Source organism: Dendrobates tinctorius, unplaced genomic scaffold, assembly GCF_039654945.1.
Source record: "Dendrobates tinctorius isolate UK_male_01 unplaced genomic scaffold, ASM3965494v1 ptg000158l, whole genome shotgun sequence".
In the NCBI taxonomy this organism is placed as follows: Eukaryota; Metazoa; Chordata; class Amphibia; order Anura; family Dendrobatidae; genus Dendrobates; species Dendrobates tinctorius.
In genome coordinates, this window is record NW_027361825.1 from 21661649 (window position 1) to 21683679 (window position 22031).

Sequence of the window (22031 nt, forward strand, 5' to 3'; positions counted from 1 at the left end):
GTGGTACATGTAGGGAAAATGTAGAAATTGAACAATGGGGTCCTTAACATAACATCTTTATCGACTATCTATTAAAAATCCAATATGGAATAGCATACGTGTTTATGACACAAAGTCCTTAATTATTGCCTACCAATGATGGCCTACAAATTACCATACCATTATATTCAATGATTAAGGAACATATTTGCTATTCCACATTGCATTCTTAATGTATCTTCAATAAAGATGTTATTTTAAGGACCCCTTTGCTGGAGGTCACGCAGGCATCTCGCACGCCTTCTCGGCGCTGCCCTACTCAATGTGGTAACAGCTCTGCTTCCCCAGCGTCAGACCATCTCCCTGAGCTGCCTTGTATTCACTGCCAGCTCTGCTCCTAGAGTCTCCACCTGGCTTTAGGGAGGTGGGACCAGATTTGTCTTGCATCGTTTGCCTTCCCCAGCCTATACCTAGGCAGCAGTGGGTATATTAGGTAGCTCCTCCCACCACTCATTGCCCGATCCTTGGTTCCCAGTTGCTTGTCTCTGGATCCTGAGGATGGATGTTTGTTCTGTCTCTCCTGCTATTGACCTGGCTCGTATACACATCCTGAATAACCTCTCCACTTCTGACCTCGATTTCGTACTCTGATCGTGTGCTGCCTTCCCTGACTAAAAATTGTTTGACTATGTCTTTGCCTTCGCCCTCCTGTACCTCGTACCCATGTCTCTGACCCTCAGAGACCCGGGTCTCAGACTTGGGGACTGCTGTGGGGTGGTACCTGATGACTACCTGAGGCCAAGCCTATCCTCACCATCAGAGGCTCTAGTGAATGCCAGGTAGTCACTTAGATACGCCCCTCCAGGGTAAGCCTGGCCCATGGTGCAGTGGTCCACACCCACCAGTGTTACACGGCATTTCTACATTTTTCCAACATGTGAACTCTTCTACTACACGTACTACAAGTCTTTTTCCACGCATCAAGAATCCTTTTCCGGTAGTGCCTTGTTCCGGTAGTGAGATGATTTTCTCTTTTATTGCTGCTTATGTGGCATATACCCAGTTGGTTGAAGGAGAAGTTTGTAGCTTCATTTCCATGGGGCATAACTTTGGAATCGAGGGGCATAGAAGAAAAAGAAAAACTTTTCTGGAATCAGTGGATCAGCAGCAGTAAAATAAAGCACTGAGATAAAATGTAAACATCCACTGAAAGTTCCACTTTTATGTAACCCTATCATTCTTTTTGACTATGCAATGGCCGCCTGTTAGAGTCTGTATTATATCTATAAATCCAGGACCTCTGGCAATTCTGCTGAATGGAAGATTAGAAATTGCAATAAGCTTTTGACCATAAGTGTAGAGAATGAAGAACCCCCCCCCCCCAATGCACTACATACAACATGTTTCAAACAAATATATTATCTACATATTGAAAGCTGGAGCAGATGGCCGCTACACATGCATTCGCTTTTAGTGTCTGACAAGACACAGTACAATACTATTAGCCAGAGAGGAAGTGGTGGGTGAGGGGGGAAGCAGATGGGACGCATACCGATCACTCCATTGATGATCATCCCTTACATGAGCAGTTTTGCCTAATTTCGTGTCACTGACGTTATTCACATCGCTCCTCTATACTAGGAACGGTTGATAGCCATGACCATTCTGACATTTATTAAAAAAGCACCCCTTGAGTAAGGGGGCTCTCCACCAGGGCCGACTCCTTGAGCGACACCCAACGGTATCCTCTTTGCTTTCAAATTTCTTCATTTTCAAACATATTTTTTTGGGGGGTGAACATCTGCTGTAGTTTTTATTAATACCATTTTGGGGTCCAATTCACTTATTGAACACCTTTATTTTTCAATTTTTTTCATGGAGGTTGTCAAATTTATGAAAAAATATATTTTTTTTTTACATTTTTAATTAGCCCCGGTTAAGGGAACTTGGACACTTGCCATTGCTTCTACAATACTATATTGTAACAATTCATGGGTTATAAAATTATACTTCTGCTGTAGCCTGTGACGGGGTTTCATAGATCTACCAACATGGCAAACAACGGGGCCTCTAGCATTGCCTACCATGACAATGCTATCAGCACTCCATTTACAACCCGTGCCACCTTTTTCTGGTGGATTCTGCTTAGAACACACCTGAAAAAGCACTAAAAAAATCAAAAAGAATAAACATGAGTCACGCAGGGATCCTACAGTCTGGAACATTTATAGATGTGGTTCAAGTTCACATATTTTCGACTCTTGCAATTTTGTCATGAACCTATAAGATATGTGTCTAATATACTTATAGTTCTTCAGTATTTTATTTATCATTGATGCTTGAGACAGCTTTATCACCAATTTGTTTTGTATCGTGTTTGATACTGTAAAAGCGCCTCCCCAGGGGAAATCAAACATTACACAAGGGTTATTAAAATCAGTGAGATGTCTGCATAACACAGGACTGGATGGGTCTTCTAGAGAGAGAGGCGCTATTCGTGTCTCTCCCCCTGGCTAAAAGATGATGATCCTGTAAACTCCCCTGTACAAATTAGACCTCCCTTAGAGGTTACTTAGAAATGGGTTTTCTATACGAGACCATTTACTGCTCAGTTGTGCATGTACACTAATTGAATGAGAAGCTTCTGGTGGGGAACTCCCCAGTAAGAGCCCCTGCGATAAGATCTACCGGAGGGGGGGGGAACTCTTCTAAAATCAGGATGCCATCTTTTAAGTTCTAAATCTCATCTCTAGACCTGTAGTTCAACCTCATTGAGGTGCACAAGCAATACAATCGTCCCTGTATGGCTAGATGTCGTCAGGCACTCCGTTATAGGAACAGAGAAACGGATAAGTGTTCCGTTTTGTCAGTTATATAAAGGGGAGCAGAGGTGTCCCATCGATTATTAGAAATTCCGTCTTTGGACTTTTTTTTATAACGTTCTGCATTGAGGAATTTTTTGTTTCTTGTTCTAAAAAAGTTAAATATCTCATGCTGCCCCTCTTCTTTCCGTTTATGTAACTGATGCCACAGATCACTTATTCCGTTTAACATAGCAAGGCCAAAAAAAGACATTTGTCCACCCAGTTCAGCCTTTATTCTGTCAGCATAAATCCCCAGATCTACATCCTTCTAAAGAACCTAATAACTGTAAGATACAATATTGTTACGCTCCAGGAAGACATCCAGGCCTCTCTGGAACCCCTCGACTGAGTTCACCATCACCATCACCTCAGGCAGGGAATTCCAGTTTCTCACTGCCCTAACAGTAAAGAATCCTCTTCTATGTTGGTGGAAAAACCTTCTCTCCTCCAGACGCAGAGAATGCCCCCTTGTGACCGTCACCTTCCTTGGCATAAACAGATCCTCGGAGAGATATTTGTATTGTCCCCTTATATACTTATACATGGTTATTAGATTGCCCCTAAGTCGCCTTTTTTCTAGACTAAATAATCCTAATTTTACTAATCTCTCTTGGTATTGTAGTTCCCCCATCCCCTTTATTAATTTTGTTGCCCTCCTTTGTACCCGCTCTAGTTCCATTATATCCTTCCTGAGCACCGGTGCCCAAAACTGTACACAGTACTCCATGTGTGGTCTAACCAGGGATTTGTACAGAGGCAGTATAATGCTCTCATCATGTGTATCCAGACCTCTTTTAATGCACCCCATGATACTGTTTGCCTTTGCAGCTGCTGCCTTGCACTGGTTGCTCCAGGTACGTTTATCAGTAACTAGGATCCCCAAGTCCTTCTCCATGTCAGATTTACCCAGTGGTTTCCCATTCAGTGTGTAACGGTGATATTGATTCCTTCTTCCCATGTGTATAACCTTACATTTATCATTGTTAAACCGCATCTGCCACCTTTCGGCCCAAGTTTCCAACTTATCCAGATCCATCTGTAGCAGAATACTATCTTCTCTTGTATTGACTGCTTTGCATAGTTTTGTATCAACTGCAAATATCGATATTTTACTGTGTAAACCTTCTACCAGATTGTTAATAAATACATTAACATACATTGTTAATAAAAACATTTTCCCCCAGACCCAGCATTCTCATTTTGTGTACCAACCTCTTGTGTGGCACGGTATCAAATGCTTTGGAAAAATCAAGATATACCACATCCAATGACTCACCTTGGTCCAGTCTATAGCTTACCTCTTCATAAAAACTGATTAGATTGGTTTAACAGGAGCGATTCCTCATAAACCCATGCTGATATGGAGTTAAACAGTTCTTCTCTTTGAGATAATCCAGAATAACATCCCTCAGAAATCCTTCAAATAGTTTACCAACAATGGAGGTTAGACTTACTGGCCTATAATTTCCAGGTTCACTTTTAGAGCCCTTTTTGAATATTGGCACCACATTTGCTATGCGCCAGTCTCTTCTTATAACGGACCTATGATCAGAGACTTATAAGCATGTGCAGAAAATGGAAATATAAGTTGTAATCCATGACTTCCTTCATGATAGCCACATCCCATTCTCGTGCTCAGTACTGTACTTCTCCCAAACTGCTCCTTTTCTGTGGATTGCTCTTTCCATAAAAGCTTTAGAAGGGCTGTGAATATACTACCTCTATCATAAAATCTGATATCACTTGTTCCTTGATTTTCCGTCCTGTATCTGTTTCCACTGACAATATGTCCACCCATACAGTTACGTTGGGGTCTGATCGGCGTTATTAATTCTGGCCTTACGTTCCATCGCAATCAAAGGAACCAGAAAATACCGAGTGCCAGATCGGTGACAAGCCGGATACTAATGGTGCCCATTGGACCCTAATGTCTTCTTGTGGGTTCTTTCATGGCATTGCTGTCCCCAGGGGCGTAACCATAGTGGATGCAGGGGCTGCAGTTCTCCCCCAGGGCCTGGTGTCTATATAGGCCTAAAAGAATACCATTGAAGACCACTGAGAACTGGGGGCTATATTGGGAGATTTAGCATTGGAGCCTACCGATTTAGGCCATATTAATTGTAAAGTGCTGTGGCATATGTTGTTGCCATAGAAAGTCACTATTAAAATTATTATTATGCATTATTTTATTTTTTTAATTTAGTTTTTGTGACAGGGGCTCAACAGTGCACTGTTACCCTATTTGATATTCTAATACCCCATTACATATTATAAAAAAATATCATTATGACCCCCATAATTAATGGTATAAGTGCACATAAGGCTAAGTGCACACGTTGCAGAAAATTTCGGCTCAAAAACCTGAATCCCTTCCCAGAAACCGCACCTATTTTTCCACGGCGCGTTTTTGATGCGGTTTTTTCCGCAGCGGTTTCAAACCGCATGGAAGAAGCCAAAACCGCGGAAAAATCCACAAAATTAATTAGCATGCTGCGGTTTTTACTGCGATGCGTTTTTTTTGCGGTAAAAAAGGCATCAATGTGCACAAAAAGTGCAAAATGCATAGAAATGACTGGGAAGCTTATTTTTAGCGGTTTTATAGTGAAAACCGTGGTAAAAACCGCTAAAAAACCACTGTGTGTGAACACAGCCTTAGGCATCGGGAGTGCTTTTTTTCTGCCAGATGCAAATCCATACTAAAGGTGGGTCAATAAAATGCATCAAGCAAATTTTTGACAAATAGACAAGTAATAATTGTGACTTCAGCTCTGGAGCCCCCAAAAAACAAAAAGTACTGCTCAATAAAGAAAAAGAGGAGCACGCATGCGCACACGGGCCAATAAAGCTTTCTTTTTTTTGAATGGACATTGTGCCGGTGAAACAGTAGGCGTTGGAGGTAATACTGCGCATGCGTGTTACGCTGGCTGAACCAGGGCGAGGGCATTGGACATGCGCAGACGTCAGGCTACGGCAGTTTGATGGCAGTGCGTTGGGTGGGCGGGTTAGCGCGCATGCGCGCCTGGTTTCGGTGTGGTTCTGCTGCCCGCCGCCCTTCCGATTCCGGATCAGGAGCCGGGACTGCTGAGAGCTGCTGCAGCTGTGACACCGGGGGGCAATGTACGTGCTCGGTTCTGTAGGTAACCGGCTGTGGGGGAGGGATTTAGGACAGTGTTTGTGCGAGTGGTGGGTTTGTGCTGCAGGGCTGTCACCTCACAGCTGTGCACTGGGACTATGGAGGCTTCTTTTTTTTAATAATTGGTCTTTGTTTGGGATGTGCATGTGTTAAAATGGATGGGGTGTGGTGGATGATGGGGGTATTCCTCCCTTGGGTATGTAGAACCTTTAACTTTTTGGTGCCTGCACCCCTCTGATTTGTGACCTGGGAGAGAGGATGTTAGCACTGAGCCAGGGATGGGGGCTCTCACTTATTAAAGGGGTGGTGGTCCAATCCGTCTCAGGAAGCGTTCTAGTATGCATTGCGTCTCATTTCCTTCACCTTCTCACAATCTCTGCTTGCTGTCAGTGAATGCGGACAAGAGGCCGCCATATGTCTGCTGGTGGAAAGTTTGCAGAAATGCTATCCAGGCTCAAAAGTTCAGTGTTTGCTTAAAGGGGTTGTCTGGGAGTGTGAACTAGTACTTAGGCTACTTTCACACATCAGTTTTTTGCCGTCAGGCAGGATCCGGCTATTTTTAGAAAAAACGGATCCGGCATAAATTTTGGAGAACTGTAGAAACGGATCCGTTTTTCTGCCGGTCTAGCAGGTTATATCTGTTTCCTGGGGTCTGGCCAATTGGATCTGAGCATGCGCAGACTTAAAAAAAACGGATCCGGTGCATTCCGGCGCCCATAGACTTTCATTGTGGCAAAAAGCCGGAAGCGTTGGATGCGACGCTTCCGGCTTTTTCGCCGGTGACAAAAAACGTGACAGTAGCCGTTTTTTCCAGACTCCGGAATGAGACAAGTAGCCGGATCCGGCAAAAAACGGACGAACCACAATGCCATCCGCCGCTAATACAAGTCAATGGGGGAAAAACCGGATCCAGCATTGCATTTCGCCGGATCTGGTTTTACAAAAAAAAAAGCCGGATCGCACCTGACAGCGCAAAACGGATGTGTGAAAGAGGCCTAAAAATCCTGTTTGGTCCCTGGCAGGCATTCTCTGGTGGTCTCGGTGGGTTTTTGCAGCAGTGACTTTGCATACATCCATATAAATATGTATTTTTTTTTTTTTTTTTTGTTTGTTTGCAGATTACCTGTTTGAGCTAATTTTTTTAAACCCCTTTTTAAGTGTATGTTTTCACAGGGAGGGGTTTATTTCCGTCTAGTAATGATGCAATAAAAAAAATCAGTCCTGTGATATGGATTTTATCATCTATATAAAAAATGTGCATTGCTTATCAAAATGTCAGATCGATTTTATAATGTGTCTCTCTGCAAATCATTGACTGATATTTGCAGAAAATTTATAGACATGAATGTACTCTCCGGATACAGTCAGTTTTTGGACTCCATTCTGCCCCAAAATCCACATCAAAAGCTTTTTAGATAAGCTTCCTATTGATTCCAATTGGGAAACCCCAGTTTGTGTGTGTGTGTGTATATATATATATATATATATCTATCTATCTATCTCAATCCTTCAAAATTTTTATTTTTGGCTCTGAGATTCATATGTAAAAAAGACACTATGTACCACATATACTTTTTTTTTTTTTTTACCCTTCCCCCAAGTACAAACAACTCAACAATTGACAAGTTGCTGCTTTTTCCGATTGAGGGGGGGGGGGGGGAAATCCCACATCATGTGCACTCTTTGTGATTTCCCATTGACATCAATAGGATATCCATTAATGGAGTATTTGAAGCAGTTTTTGATGTGGATTTTGGCTCAGAAGTTCATTGAAAATCCAACCAGAAGTAAAGTGCTCCTCTTTAGGGCGGCGTTTGTTTTTACAGTATACAGCAAAGATGACTGTATACACATTTCACAAAGACGACGGCTGGCTTTTTGGGGCTGGAAAACTTGGTGTTTCCACTGGTGTCTTGAAGACGCCGTGTGCACATACCCTGAGAGGGGGAAAAAAACCATTACCGTGCCTTTTAAGAAATAATTTTGGAGGTTTTTCCATTCACTAAAAACCTGCATGTGGGTCCAGTTTCATTTCAGATACATATCCTGTGGCTTTCTCAGGCAGGTGATAACGGGAGAGTCTTGAAATAATGTGCTTTTTCCATGCTAAAAATCAAAACCAAGTGGCCAAGGCTTCTGTGTCCTGTACAAGTCTGTCCTGACGTCACGAGTGCCCCATCCCCACACGAGTTTCCGTTCTATAGGAAATCTCTCCAGGGGTTTCCTGTTCCTTTTTGCTATTGCATACTACTATGTATCTTACTAGCCACTGATGCAGATTAATTTTAGTAGTGGAGAGGTTTGGCGAGTAGCGGTGTTGGGTCCCTTGTACTTTTTCTGTACAGAGAATGAGCTATTGGCTTGTCTGCCCGCATTGTGCCTCCGTTAGTAATGTCCCCTCTGACCTTTGCTTACACTGAATCCATTGTCTGAGCTCGTTCCAACTACATTTTGTTCCACGCGTTGTTTTTGGGTGGCACCACTTACACACAGCTTTTAATGTTTTGCTGTCCCGTTTAGTGCTTATAGGCTGTCTGGTCGTGTACAATCTGATTTCTGACTCGTGGCACCTGTAGCGACTTCTACATTGGGATGCCATAGATTAGAGAAAAGGTGCATCTGATTTTGGTGCCTCTGTATTTAGAATTGTCACATACTGAGGACCGCATAATTGGGTTATTATCTCTCTGCATGCACTGACTGGGGGGGTCTCTAGAGAAGAAGCCAAGCAGGACAGGGGATCATTGATATATCCCTGATCCCATTTTAAGGAGACATGCCGTTTTCACCTTTGTGGACACCTCCATATGTGGCTGTAATGAAGTCCGTCTATCGGAATGCATGTAAGACTGCGTTCACATCACGTGTGAGGGAACAAAGATGTGGTGCCCTCTTAGCGTATTTATAAAAGTACGTTGGCATTACAGAATCCCAAAGTGTTGTCGTTTTTCTTTTTTTTTGGGGGGGGTGGGGGGGGGGTTTGCCTTCATCTGGCCAGTAGTGTACAGCGGTGTCAGATGCCAAGAATGGCTGGATATTCTCTATGCGATTCGCTTATCGCCGACAGTCTCATAAAGGATGGAAGAAGTGGTGGTCCTAATTTTCAGCCAACGCTCTATTCAGACTGGTCTCCGCAGAGCCCTGTTTTCAGAATTGGTTGGCCGCCCCACTCCACCGATCAGTAATTTATCACCTATCATATGTATAGGTGATAACTTCTAAAGATGGGAATAACCCTTTAACCAAGAGAAAATAAGAAATGATGGGGTATTCTTTTTGCAAAAAAGGCACATCGCTAGGAGGGGTGATGGGTGCCAGAAATCTGGGACCCCTACCAATCCTGGAAATGATGGGTGAACAGCTCTGTTCTTGCACAATGTCCTTTTCTAGCATTTCCCTGTACAGCAGCAATCGTGGCCGCCCGGCATGAAGGAAAAGCAGCTGGCCCTTTTTTAATTTTAGCATTGCAATGGGGGAAGTAACTCTACACTGGAGCCACAGCCCCTTCTGTCCCAGGATCCATTCGGGTCTTCTAGCTTGATCGTAAACTGACGGCATATTGTCGCAATACTTTATAAGGTTGAAATATCCCTTTTAGGCTACTTTCACACATCAGGTTTTCGGCGTCAGGCGCGATCCGGCGTCGTGCCGGAACGCCGGATCCGGCAAATGTTTCGTAAAACCGGATGTGACGGATCCGGTTTTCTGCCGGATCCATCTTTTTCTTGACAGACAAAACCGGATCCGTCTCATCCGGTTCATCCGTTTTTCGACGGATTACGCCGGATCCGGTTTTTAAAATTGACCCTTGTGGCCTTCCGAACGGGATTGGCTACTGGAAAACTATATATAGCATGTTCCTACAGCCCTTCTTTGACAGGTTGTAGAGGAGAAAGTGCAGGTTGGAGAGAAGAGCAAGTTACTGGCGAAGATGGATGTTGTCATTGGAAATATTTTGAAGAATTTGGCGGATTTTATAGCGGAGGCGAATCATTTGAGGGTGATTGTCCTGGAGAAGGAGAGAGCGAGACAGCAGCGCATCAGGCATCGTAGACGACGTTTGTGGATCCACCCCATCACAGCCAAGAGAATGACGCGTGGGGTCTATTCTACACTCTGCATGGACCTTCGACGAAACCCGGATAAATTTTTTGTATATGTTAGGATGAAAATGGAGAATTTTGATTACTTGGTGGAGCGCATTGCACACCTCATAAGAAAAGCGGACACCTATTGCCGCTTCTGTTTCACCCGCAGAGCGTCTGATGGTGACTTTAAGGTAAGCCACATTTATTGGATATGCTCGCATCAGAGCACACTTTCACTGCAATCTTGTTGGTGGTAGTTTGTATCTCCAAGTGTTATAGGTCAGTTTTGGTATGTAATGCTGTGATTTAAAACTAATTGATTGTTTTTTAATTCCCCACAGATTTCTTGCAACTGGAGAATCCCTTTCGTCACTGCATTTCCAGTACAGACTCGGGATTTCCACCATATCTGGAATTGTGAAGTACACATGCCGTGCACTGTGGGACTCCTTAGCTGAAGAGTTTTTACCAGAGCCCACAACAGAGAGGTGGATTGAAATTGCTGACAAGTTTCAACAGATATGTCAGTTTCCCAACTGCTTGGGCGCTGTGGACGGGAAACATATCCGCATTGTAAAGCCAGCTGGATCGGGATCGGAATATTTCAATTACAAGAAATATTTTTCAATTGTCCTCATGGCCATCGCTGACGCGGAATACAAATTTATTGCGGTTGATATTGGGGCCTATGGCCGCTCCAATGACTCTCAAGTTTTCAAACTGTCTGCCATGGGGCGTAAACTGTATGGAAACACCTTCCAGTTCCCACCACCTAGACCGCTGCCGCAAACATCTGGTCCACCTATGCCATTTGTCTGTGTAGGGGATGAAGCCTTCCAGCTGTCAGAACACCTTTTGAAACCGTACTCTAGCAGAGGATTGACAAGACCAAAACGCATTTTTAATTACCGCCTCACAAGAGCAAGAAGAATGGTTGAATGTACCTTTGGTATTCTGACAGCCAAATGGCGGGTCCTATTGACTGCGATCAACCTCAAGACAGAAACTGTGGACGAGGTGATCAAAGCGTGCGTGGTACTCCACAATTTTGTTATCTGCAAGGAACCCATTTCCATTGAGGACACCTCTGAAGAAACCACCTTGCAAGATTACCATGACATTACCACTAGAAGTTCTGTGACGGTTTCAGTAATGAGGGACAATTTTGCACTATACTTTGTCACCTCAAGGCAGAGTACACTGGCAGGATGACAGAGTGTGAAAGATTAGTGCCCTAACCAAACTTGTGTACCTTCTGGACCAACAGTATATACCTTTGCCAACCAAAGTTGGCTATCTTGTCATGGTCTTACTATTTTTAGCTTTAGGCCACAGGTGTGTACCTGGTTGTGTTTTATGCAAAGTATTTCACCTTTTAACAAAAGTTGTGTACATTGTTAGGAAATCACCAACAATAAACACAACTTTTTAGGTGAAATACTTTGCTTCAAACACAACCAGGAACACAACTGTGGCAAAAAGCTAAAATTTACCCACAGTTATATACCTAGTTTTGAATACCATTTCACCTTTTAAATACCCTGTATTTAACCTTTTTCGCCGCAGAAAGAAATGACAGACAACCAGTGTAAAATAATTTAACTTTTATTGAAAAATGTTTTTTTTAGTAAACTTTTTTTAAAATTTTAATAAACTTGTTTAATAAAGCTTTGAAACCATAAAACTGGTCATTTTTATTTAAATACACACATTATAAATCTGTGTAGTGTGTGGTGGAAATACTGCTGGAGGGGCTGCGGGACACTTCGACACTGGGAGTGTGGAGAGAGGACTGGGATCGTGGTGGGGAAGGAACAGTTAGAGGTGAAGGTGTGGAAAAAACTACAGAATGGGTGGACATGTGGGAAGCAGAAGAGGTGGTGGAGGGTTGGGCAGGGACTGTAGGAGCAGATGATGTTGATGGCAAGTTGTATGGGGAAGGAGTTTGGTACGGGGCAGGTTGCTGGAAGTGGGGAGATGTCTGGTACGGGGCAGGTTGCTGGAAGTGGGGAGATGTCTGGTACGGGGCAGGTTGCTGGAAGTGGGGAGATGTCTGGTACTGGGGAGGTTGCAGGTACTGGGGAGGTTGCAGGTACTGGGGAGGTTGCTGGTACTGGGGAGGTTGCTGGTGCTGGGGAGGTTGCTGGTGCTGGGGAGGTTGCTGGTGCTGGGGAGGTTGCTGGTGCTGGGGAGGTTGCTGGTGCTGGGGAGGTGGATGGTATGTAATAGGAGGGGGAGGATGGAAAGTGGCTGGAGGGGGTGTAGATGTAATAGGAGGGGGAGGATGGAAAGTGGCTGGAGGGGGTGTAGATGTAATAGGAGGGGGAGGATGGAAAGTGGCTGGAGGGGGTGCAGGTGGAGGAACTACTGTGGTGGGTGGAGGAGGTTGGGAGGTAACTTGCTGGAGAGCAGCGTGGCATGAATGCATTACATGCATCTGCTGGGCAGGAGAGAGCGTTTCCATGCGCTCCACAACAGACCTGAAAAAGGTGTGGCTTGGCGAAGATCTTGCTTCTGAATGCATGGTTTGCAGAAGTGTCTTCACCTCCAGAATGCTGGAGTTGATCTGCTGATAGCCTGCGGAGATTTGCTCTGACAAGACTTTTAGACAGTTCTGGAAAGATGCATTCAGATGCAAGAACTCTGGTGCATAAGTCTTTTCCTGACCCCTCTGCCGCTGCCGCCCAGTACCCGCAGGTGTACTAGAGGGGGCAGAAGGGTGGGGTAAAGGGAAAGCGATCTCCTCACCAGCAGCTTCATGTAATGTAGGCGGCCACGATGCTCCTGTGCTGGTGGATGGGACAGATGGGTCGAATGTGTGGGAAGGCTGGGAAGGTGCAGATGTACCGGGGCGGTCGAAGTGTCCCTCGGTGCCGGTCTCCTCAGGGATCGCCTCAGAAGGGTCCAATCGTGCAGGCTCCCGAGTGCTGCTCACCGTACTGTGGAATAAAGAGAAAAAAAAACAATTAAAATACTGACGTGGTATGGCCCTGGCTGAAAAAAAAAATTTACATCTAACATTTTTTTTCACATGTGGTGTGTAATATTTACCTTCTAGTGACCATTGTTTCCCGGAGGAACGACAGGGCTTCTGCGTACTTGTACTTGCTCCTGCGTCCTCCAGATCCACTCGGGGCCCGCATCTCTTTATTGAACTCCTTCTTGAAACGATCCCTCACAGACCGCCACCGATTCACAATTCTGTTCCCTGAAACGAGAAAGGAGTGGTTAGTATACAACATCAGTGTTTCCCAAACTCCAGTCCTCATGGTCCCCAGGGGTCATGTTTTCAGGATTTCCATAGTAAATAGAAATCCTGAACACATGATCCGTGGGGACCACGAGGACTGGAGTTCGGGAAACACTGGTTTACATCAAGCAACCGGTACTGTATATACTTACGCTCTTTAATCTGGGCCCGAGCTTCGAGGTCCTCCCAGCGGCCCACAAGGAGCGAACAGATTTCCTCCCAGAGTCGTCGGGTAACGATAAGGTCAGCGTGGCGGCGGTCAGCCATATTCCAGAGCGGCTCCCTTTCTCTGACGAGATCGATGAGGTGGTCCACATCGAGTCCTCCATCCTCACCGTCAGAGTCGGGAGCACGCTGTGAAGGCTGTTAAAGAAAAAGACAAAAATAACATAATTAGCCTCCACAAAAGAAATGAAATAAAAAGTGCAAAAAAACAAAGCAAAAATATTTATACTTACACGCTGGTGACCGCCGCGTTGCTGTCGCCGACGACCCTGGGAGGCACTGCGAGGACCTCTTGGCCGAGCACCAGATTGGGAAGACTAGAGAAGAAAACAAAAAATGTTATGTCTTTGGATGTAGGCATTTGTTTGCTGTGTGTGGTCTGCAGAACATTGTTTTCTATGTGTTGTGTGTAGTGTGATGTTGTGTTTCTGCGTTTGATGCAAAAAACTTAAGAAATTGTGAGCCCACTCCAAGTGTCTGTCCACCCCTTCCTTCTTCTTCAGGGAGCTCCTCTTCATCTTGTGAATCCTGTTTTGAAATAAAAGGCAATGAATAGACATATATTACAGAGATGATGGATTTTGGAAATAAAAACTTACCGTCAAACGCTGACGATGCGAGGGAGGGCTCCCAGAAGATGATGTGCTGTCTTCCTGGTGGCCACACTCCATGCCTGTGAGTGGTGTTCCACCTGCTGCCATTGCTGCTGCTGCTGCTGCTGCTGCTGCATCTATTGGGCGGCTGTTGAATAAAGAGAAACAAAGGGCCAATGAATATCTTGATATTCAATAGCCCTAGTTTGGAGGAATGGGGGATTTGATAATTACCGTCTCTCATCTGCTGCTGGCCTCCCCTCCTCAGCATGTTCCATTTGCTGCTCCATTTGGGGTGGTGGTGGTGCTGATGGTGCTGCAGTGGTCTCCTGCCTTCTCCTGCTGCGCTTGGTTGCTTTCTTGGGTGGCATGTTGGGTGTGGCTGTGGGTCCCACTGTCTTGCTTTTATATATGTCTTGTGGGCAGAGCTACTGAGCATGCTCAGACCAAAAAACCGGATCCGGCGCATTGCGGCGCTCATAGGCTTTCATTGTGTGAAAAAGCCGGACGCGCCGGATCCGGCGTGTCTGGCTTTTACGCCGGAGACAAAAAACGTTACAGTAGCCGTTTTTTCCAGACGCCGGATCGCGACACATTGCCGGATCCGGCGAAAACCGGATGAAACGCATGGCCATCCGGCGCGATCCGGCGCAAATGCAAGTCAATGGGGGGGGGAAACCGGATCCGGCATTGCATTTCGCCGGATCCGGTTTCTGTCAAAAGCGCCGGATCGCGCCTGACGGCGAAAACCTGATGTATGAAAGAGGCCTTAGGCTATGTACTCACGTTTCAGAGATGCTGCGGAAATTACCGCAGCATTTCCGCAACTCCCGCCGCGGGAAAAACACATGGAATTCGCATGCGTTTTTCCCGCGAAAACAAGCGTTTTTCATGCGATTTTCGCGTGCGGAATTCAAGCGCATTCCAAGTGATTTGAAGCATTGCTTGGAATGTGATTGACAGGTTGGTCACACTCGTCAAACATAGTGTTTGACAAGTGTGACCAACTTTTTACAATAGTAAAAGATAGATGTTAAAAATAATTAAAAAAAAAAAAAATCGTGATAACTCACCTTGCGGCGTCCCCAGGCCTCAGCGATGCTCCCTTTCCCAGTGATGCCTTGCGACAATGACCTTTGATGACGTAGTGGTCTCGCGATACAGCAGCGGTCTCGCGAGACCACTACGTGATCACAGGTCCTTGCCGCAAGGCATTACTGGGAACGGGAGTTGACAGGAGCATTGCTGAGGCCTGGGGACGCTGCTCGGGACGCCGGAGGGTCAGTATAACCAGATTTTATTTTTTTTTTTTACAGGGATATGGTACTCAGGGCCTGGAGGACAGTCTCCTCTCCTCCAGAGCGTGGGTACCATCCGCACATGGGCCGCTCACTTTGCGCTTGGTGGGCATAGCCACATGCAGAAAGTAAGTGGATCTCATGCATTCCTATGTGTTTGGAAACGCAGCGATTCTTTGCGGATTCCGTAAACAATCCGCAACGTGGGTACACAGCCTTAAAGTTCTTCTCCACAATTTGACAGAACAGGTTGATTCTTGAACAAGTCGATTTTTTTTTTTTTTTTTTTTTTTTTTTTTTATACTTCTTGATATATTTTTCTGCTTTCCTGCTATTCATCTTTTTTTTTTTTTTCCCCCTTTGTAGCCCAGCTGTATGGACTCTAAGCCACCATCATGGGGCATATGCTATCCAGGGTGTTTGGGAACAAAGAAATGCGGATATTGATGTTGGGCCTAGACGCCGCTGGGAAGACGACCATCTTGTACAAGCTGAAGCTGGGCCAGTCCGTTACGACCATTCCCACGGTCGGTTTCAACGTGGAGACGGTTACCTATAAGAATGTTAAGTTCAACGTATGGGATGTTGGCGGCCAGGACAAGATCCGTCCTCTCTGGCGGCACTATTACACAGGCACGCAGGGCCTCATATTTGTGGTAGACTGTGCTGACCGAGATCGCATCGATGAGGCCAGGCAAGAACTCCACCGCATCATTAACGACCGTGAAATGAGGGATGCCATCATTCTGATTTTCGCCAATAAACAGGACCTGGTGGATGCAATGAAGCCTCACGAAATCCAGGAAAAGCTGGGACTAACCCGCATCAGGGACAGGAACTGGTATGTCCAGCCATCTTGTGCCAACACTGGAGAGGGACTTTACGAGGGTCTCATGTGGCTAACATCAAACTACAAATCTTAAATTCCTCTTTTTATGGTGATTTTTTTTTTTTTTTCTTAATATGATTTTTATTTGTTTTTTTCCTCTTGATTTTTATGGGTTCAGTAGAGGAGCTTTTGAAGGAGTAAATCTTTATCAACCAAATCTGGGGGAACCGTTTTGTTATGTAATGGAAGTTTAAAGGGAGTTTTTTTTTGTTTTTTTAATTTGTTTTTTTTTTTTTTTGGAGTTGCAGGGCTGCAAAGAACTCTGACGGCCCCCTGCGATATCTGCCTTAACAAGTAGTGTGAAGCGATTAACACAAGTCGAGCGGTCGCTCTTCCTTCAGACCTCAGCAACCAACGCTCTTGTCTGTGTCCCTAATATTAACATAAAAAGGGCTGGTTACCTCTTGCTTGGCAGCAAAAATCACCACAGCCCCCGGTATTAAAATATGGTTTCCGATGAAAGGCAGCAAAGTCTGTGCAGGTTGAATGTCTCAGTGTTACATTACCGCGGGTGCAGTAACCTCCTAACATGTCGTTTCTCTTTCCAGACTGGTGCCTGTACATTAAATCACTTGATTGTGTTTGACATCTCTTAAAGGGGCTGTCCACCCTCCGTCCATACGCCTTTTTCTGGACACACGGATGCCGTAGCAGGTGTTCCCCCAGTACGCAGCGCCTTTCTGGCGGACCCATCCCTTCTATGCATTATATGGGTGACCATTCCTTCAAATGGCCGGCTCGTAAGCGTCATTCCCTATTTCCATACATTATCCATCGTACAATCGATCTGACCATCATTCCTTTTTTTTTTTTGTTTTGTTTTTTTTTTAACTAAAGTTTGGTACCGCATAAGCCTGTGTTTTGTTTTTGTATGCTCGTCAGAACATTTTTTTTTTTTTTTCATAGCTCGTCTCCATTTTTGGTCTTTTGACCATTTTTGACTTGTCTCGTAAATGTTAAATTTGTGTTCACACGTCACTTATGTGGTCCACTATAGAATAGGATGAAACTTTTTACGGATACCCCCCAAAAAATTAAAGTTTGTACACTAAGCCTCGGAACTTATCGTCACTTTTGCCACTTGCCCTTCCCCTCTTAAGACTTAATAATTGAGTCTGACATGGTTGCACTTAACTGTACGGACAAGGTCTATTGTCCTGTAATAGTGTGAATAGCGGTTTAGCCATGTCCCACGTGTATTGTTATAATGCAGTGTTCATCGTTGATTATGAGGCCAACATACACGTTTTCTTTATTTTGTCCGGCTCAGTCTTCCAGCCCCCTATGGGCAATAGTGTCCGACATTAGCCCTCCTGCCTGCTGACACATTGGGGAGGCGACTCCCTCCCGACTGACATACAGTGCTGAGCTATGCAGTCTCCCTCTTTCTTTCTGCTCTCCTGTCCGCTGCACAAATGCGATTTCTGTTCCAAAATGTTTGATTTCAGTAGGACTTTGTTCCATGTTGTATTGCTTAATTCTTCAACTGATCAATAAAAGCTCAATAATGCATCCAAACTTGGGCTCTGTGTGTCGGGACTGTGCATTTGTTATATGGTGTCTTGTGGGAGAAAAGGAACATGTCTGTCCTCCGCTATAGAACTGTGTGCACACTTGCCTGTAGCTGGTGGTGCAGCTTTTCTGGTGGTGAGTTCAGTATGTTATTTTATGATGCTGTGTGAATTGTGCAGGATGACCAGATGTCAAGGAGCTTTTGCAGGTAGGTCTAGAAGTCACCCATTCTCATTTATTCCCCCCCCCCCCCCATAAATTTCCATTTTGTTTTTTATTTTTCCAAAATAGTTGCATGAGGGTCAGATCTCATAATCCTGCCTAGGCAATCGGAAGATAACCCAAATTTATCACAGTGGCTCTTGCTGGATGATAAATGTGACGCCCCTATAGACACTTTTTACACTTTGCTTAGTTTACACCAGAGTTCTTTTCCACTAGGCCATGTCCACGTATCACTTGAGACCCCAAAAAAGTGTCTAAAATGCATAGACGTATGCAAATTGTCAAAACTGTTGCTTTTACTTTTGATCTCCCTTTCATTGTCTGTGAAGGCTGTAAGATCAAGAGAGGACGCAAAAATTATAAGATATTATATCTAGATTTATCATTCTCGTTTTGCTTTGTCAGATTAATAGAAAAAAAATGCAAGTGAAACTTGGCTAAGACACAAATGGAAAGATATGTGCAAATGTCTAAAACTCCTTGTTGCCCTTAGCGACCAGGCACAGCAATACAAACATTCTACACTGCTCAAAAAATAAAGGGACCACTTAAACAGAATATAACTCCAAGTAAATCAAACTTCTGTGAAATCAAGCTGTCCACTTAGGAAGCAACACTGATTGACAATCAATTTCACATGCTGTTGTGCAAATGGAATAGACAACAGATGGAAATTATTGGCAATTATCAAGACACCCTCAATAAAGGAGTGGTTCTGCAGGTGGGGACCACAGACCACATCTCAGTACCAATGCTTTCTGGCTGATGTTTTAGTCACTTTTGAATGTTGGTTGTGTTTTCACACTCGTGGTAGCATGAGACGGACTCTACAACCCACACAAGTGGCTCAGGTAGTGCAGCTCATCCAGGATGGCACATCAATGCGAGCTTTGGCAAGAAGGTTTGCTGTGTCTGTCAGCGTAGTGTCCAGAGGCTGGAGGCGCTACCAGGAGACAGGCCAGTACACCAGGAGACGTGGAGGGGGCCGTAGGTGGGCAACAACCCAGCAGCAGGACCACTACCTCTGCCTTTGTGCAAGGAGGAACACTGCCAGAGCCCTGCAAAATGACCTCCAGCAGGCCACAAATGTGCATGTGTCTGCACAAACGGTTAGAAACCGACAGAGATCACTTCTGAGCAATCATCTGATCACAGACAGCATTACAATAACAGATAACCAGTCTGTACACAGTAGGTAACACAGGATCCACCAGTCACAATAGGTGATATGACACCCCCCCCCCCCCCCCCCTTGTGTATTTTTACCTTTGCCCAGATTAGAGCTCATTAAATACTCCAATTTGATAGGCTTTATGTCGATCTTTTGCTGGTAATATCCATGTGCCCAACAGGAAGGAGGAGATCGGGGGGGGGGAGTCAATGTGAAAATTGCAGGAATTTATTTGAAATAAGAATACGGGAAAAAAATCATAATCAAAAATGTTTACTATCTTTGCGTTACATGGATGGCAATTTGTGATGTGTATATTTGGACAATTCGTGTAGTGTCTTCATGTGTTGTCTACAGAGAGCGCTATTTGAAAGCCTAACCAAATACTGGAATATTTGTGCATCTCATCCTCTTGGTGCAAAAAAAGTTGCTAATTTTATCTTTGTTTTAATAGAAAATGAAAAAAAAATCTCCATACCAGAACATTCCATACAAAGCATACATTTTTTTGAAAAATATGCCTTTTTTTTTTTTTTTCTCTCCACGATAGCACCCAGTTGAGAGCAGGAATCCGCTCATAGGAACAGGAAACCTACAGATAAAAAGGGGCGGTCCCTGTCGCCTCCTGTTCTTATGGGAACCTGCAGGAAAAAAGGTTACCTGGTCCATTTTGCAGCCGACTGTAAGTTCTGTGGCATCAGAAGCAGCGTTAGGGGAGCCCTACCTGTCAGACTCCCCCCTCGTCTGGCAATGGATGGTGTGATGCCAGGGTCTGTGAGAAGCCACCCTGGCTCACGTTAAGTGCGGTCTGGAACTGCCGCCACTCATCCTGGGGGGAGGGGTAGGGAGCGGGCATCAGCCACCCTGCACCTCCTTTGAGCCATACTTCCCGGTTCGGCCCTACGCATGTGCAATGTCCGGTCAGTGTTCCTGACCTGGAAGTGCTCAGGTTCACTTCCGGGAGTCAGGAGAGGAATATCTCAGCGTGGAGAGGTGGATGGGCGGGCAGTATGTATAAAATCCAGTGGTCTGCTGCTGTTGTGCCCGCAAGATGTCCTCTCCAGGAGATTCCGATGTGCACCCACTGGTGGTGGAAGTGCAGGTCCACAAGTCCAAGAGCAGCACTACGGAACAAGAAATCTGTGCCGTATACAACTCATGCTGTACCTCCGCCTCCAGAACCTGTACCAAATTGACAAGCTTCGCTGGGTGAGTGTTACATGGCTCTGCCTACTAAGCTGATTACCCCTTCTATCTGTATACTCCATTTAGGTTAAAAAAGCCAGAAAAACTAAACACAGAGAATGTGCCTTGTGCTCGCAGCCCCTTCCTGAAACCTATATTATTAGACTGTATCAGTAGTGTATCAGCCAGACTCTAGAGCAAGGGTCTCAAACTCAATTTACCCGGGGGCCGCTGGAGGTAGAGTCTGGGCCGCATCAGGTTTTCCACAAGAAAAGCTCTTACTAAAACATTCCAATGTTATCAAATGTCTTTATTTTTTCATCTTATTTTGTGTTAAAAAATAAATTAACAAAATCATAAGGAAAAAAATCAATCAGTAATATATAAATAAAATGAAAATGATAATCTAGCAGATATAGAAGACTGAAGAACCCACATATAGTTGCTGACTATAGAAATGTAATTATTATTATTCAGATGTCTTTATTAACAGTTCTTTAACATTTAACTTTCTGAACATGAATGGAACATTGATCATAAACTGGTTTGAACATGGCTTCTTCTGCCTCCTTCTTGCTGCTAGAGATCTGGCAGCGCTTACACTCGCATAGCCGAGCCACATTTGGCTTAAGGGAGGAAGCAGTTGAGACCTCAGCAGTAGGGCTTGAAGATGCAGACTCCTCAGAATGTCTAGTTATGTAATGACGTTTCAAATTGTATTCTTTGTGCACTGCAACTTTCTCTGTGCAAATAAGACACGTCGGGATGCCCCTGTGCTCAACAAAGAAATATTGCACTTCCCACTTTTCCTGACATTGTCTGTGCTCATCACCAACCTTTCTCTTCACTGCAGGCTTTGAAAAAGACATGTTTGGGGCTGTGTAATAATTCCACTTGGTGTCACTGTTTCAGTGTTAGCCGATGCGTCTTTTCCGCTTTTTTTTCTGTTCCGCTGAGCAGCAATTTCCGCGGCCGCCTCTGCTTCTGAGCCCGGGGTAATGGTGCAAGTTCGTAATAAGACCGGCTGATGTCCCGCCTCCGAGAGCAATATACCGCACCGCCCCACCGCTCATTCTGAACCCGGCGCACCTGAGTCTGTGGCGCGGTTGGGTCCCTGCTCAGCTGCTCCTGCTGCATGTGTTGAGTGTGACTCATACGCCTTGCCTGCTGACAGCAGGCTGCTGTGACTGTCTAGCCATCAACATACCTCCTCCTGCTGCAGCTCCGATGGTCCAGCGCCGACATCTTCCAGTATGAGCGTGCGGTCACACGTCAACGTGGTACCGCTCATGAATATGGGCGCCATGCCTATGAGAGTGGAGTGGCGCCCATATTCATGACCTTAATGAGCGGTAGTACATGTGACTGGGATTTCACATGCGAGACTCTACCGTGTTTCTCGCATGTGTGATCCCAGCCGAGGTGAGGGCCGCAAACTATTGTCCCGAGGGCCCATGAGGTGAGGGCCGCAAACTATTGTCCCGAGGGCCGCGAGTTTGAGGCCCCTGCTCTAGAGGAACATCAGGTCCACTGATATACAGGCAATGATAAAGGAAGAACTCCAGTCCCTAAAACGTTTGGAGAAACCTAAAAAAACATAAGACCAGAGCAAGGAATGT

The 22031-nt window shown here is 45.0% G+C and overlaps 1 protein-coding gene across 5 annotated transcripts; it reads left to right on the forward strand.

The window, feature by feature from the left end:
• Positions 1–5688: 5688 nt before the first annotated feature.
• On the forward strand, positions 5689–17837 carry LOC141051931 (ADP-ribosylation factor 6-like). 5 transcript variants are annotated; one of them, XM_073549067.1, is made up of 3 exons: positions 5783–5960; positions 15797–16368; positions 16568–17837. In XM_073549067.1, exon 2 carries the CDS (start codon positions 15826–15828, stop codon positions 16351–16353), a length of 528 nt encoding a protein of 175 aa, XP_073405168.1. In that variant the 5' UTR covers positions 5783–5960; positions 15797–15825; the 3' UTR covers positions 16354–16368; positions 16568–17837. The 5 variants fall into 5 exon arrangements, with proteins under 5 accessions (XP_073405169.1, XP_073405168.1, XP_073405171.1 ...); XM_073549068.1 differs by lacking the exon at positions 5783–5960 and adding an exon at positions 5689–5739 and having other exon boundaries at positions 15797–17837; XM_073549070.1 differs by having other exon boundaries at positions 5783–5980; positions 15797–17837.
• Positions 17838–22031: the final 4194 nt, after the last annotated feature.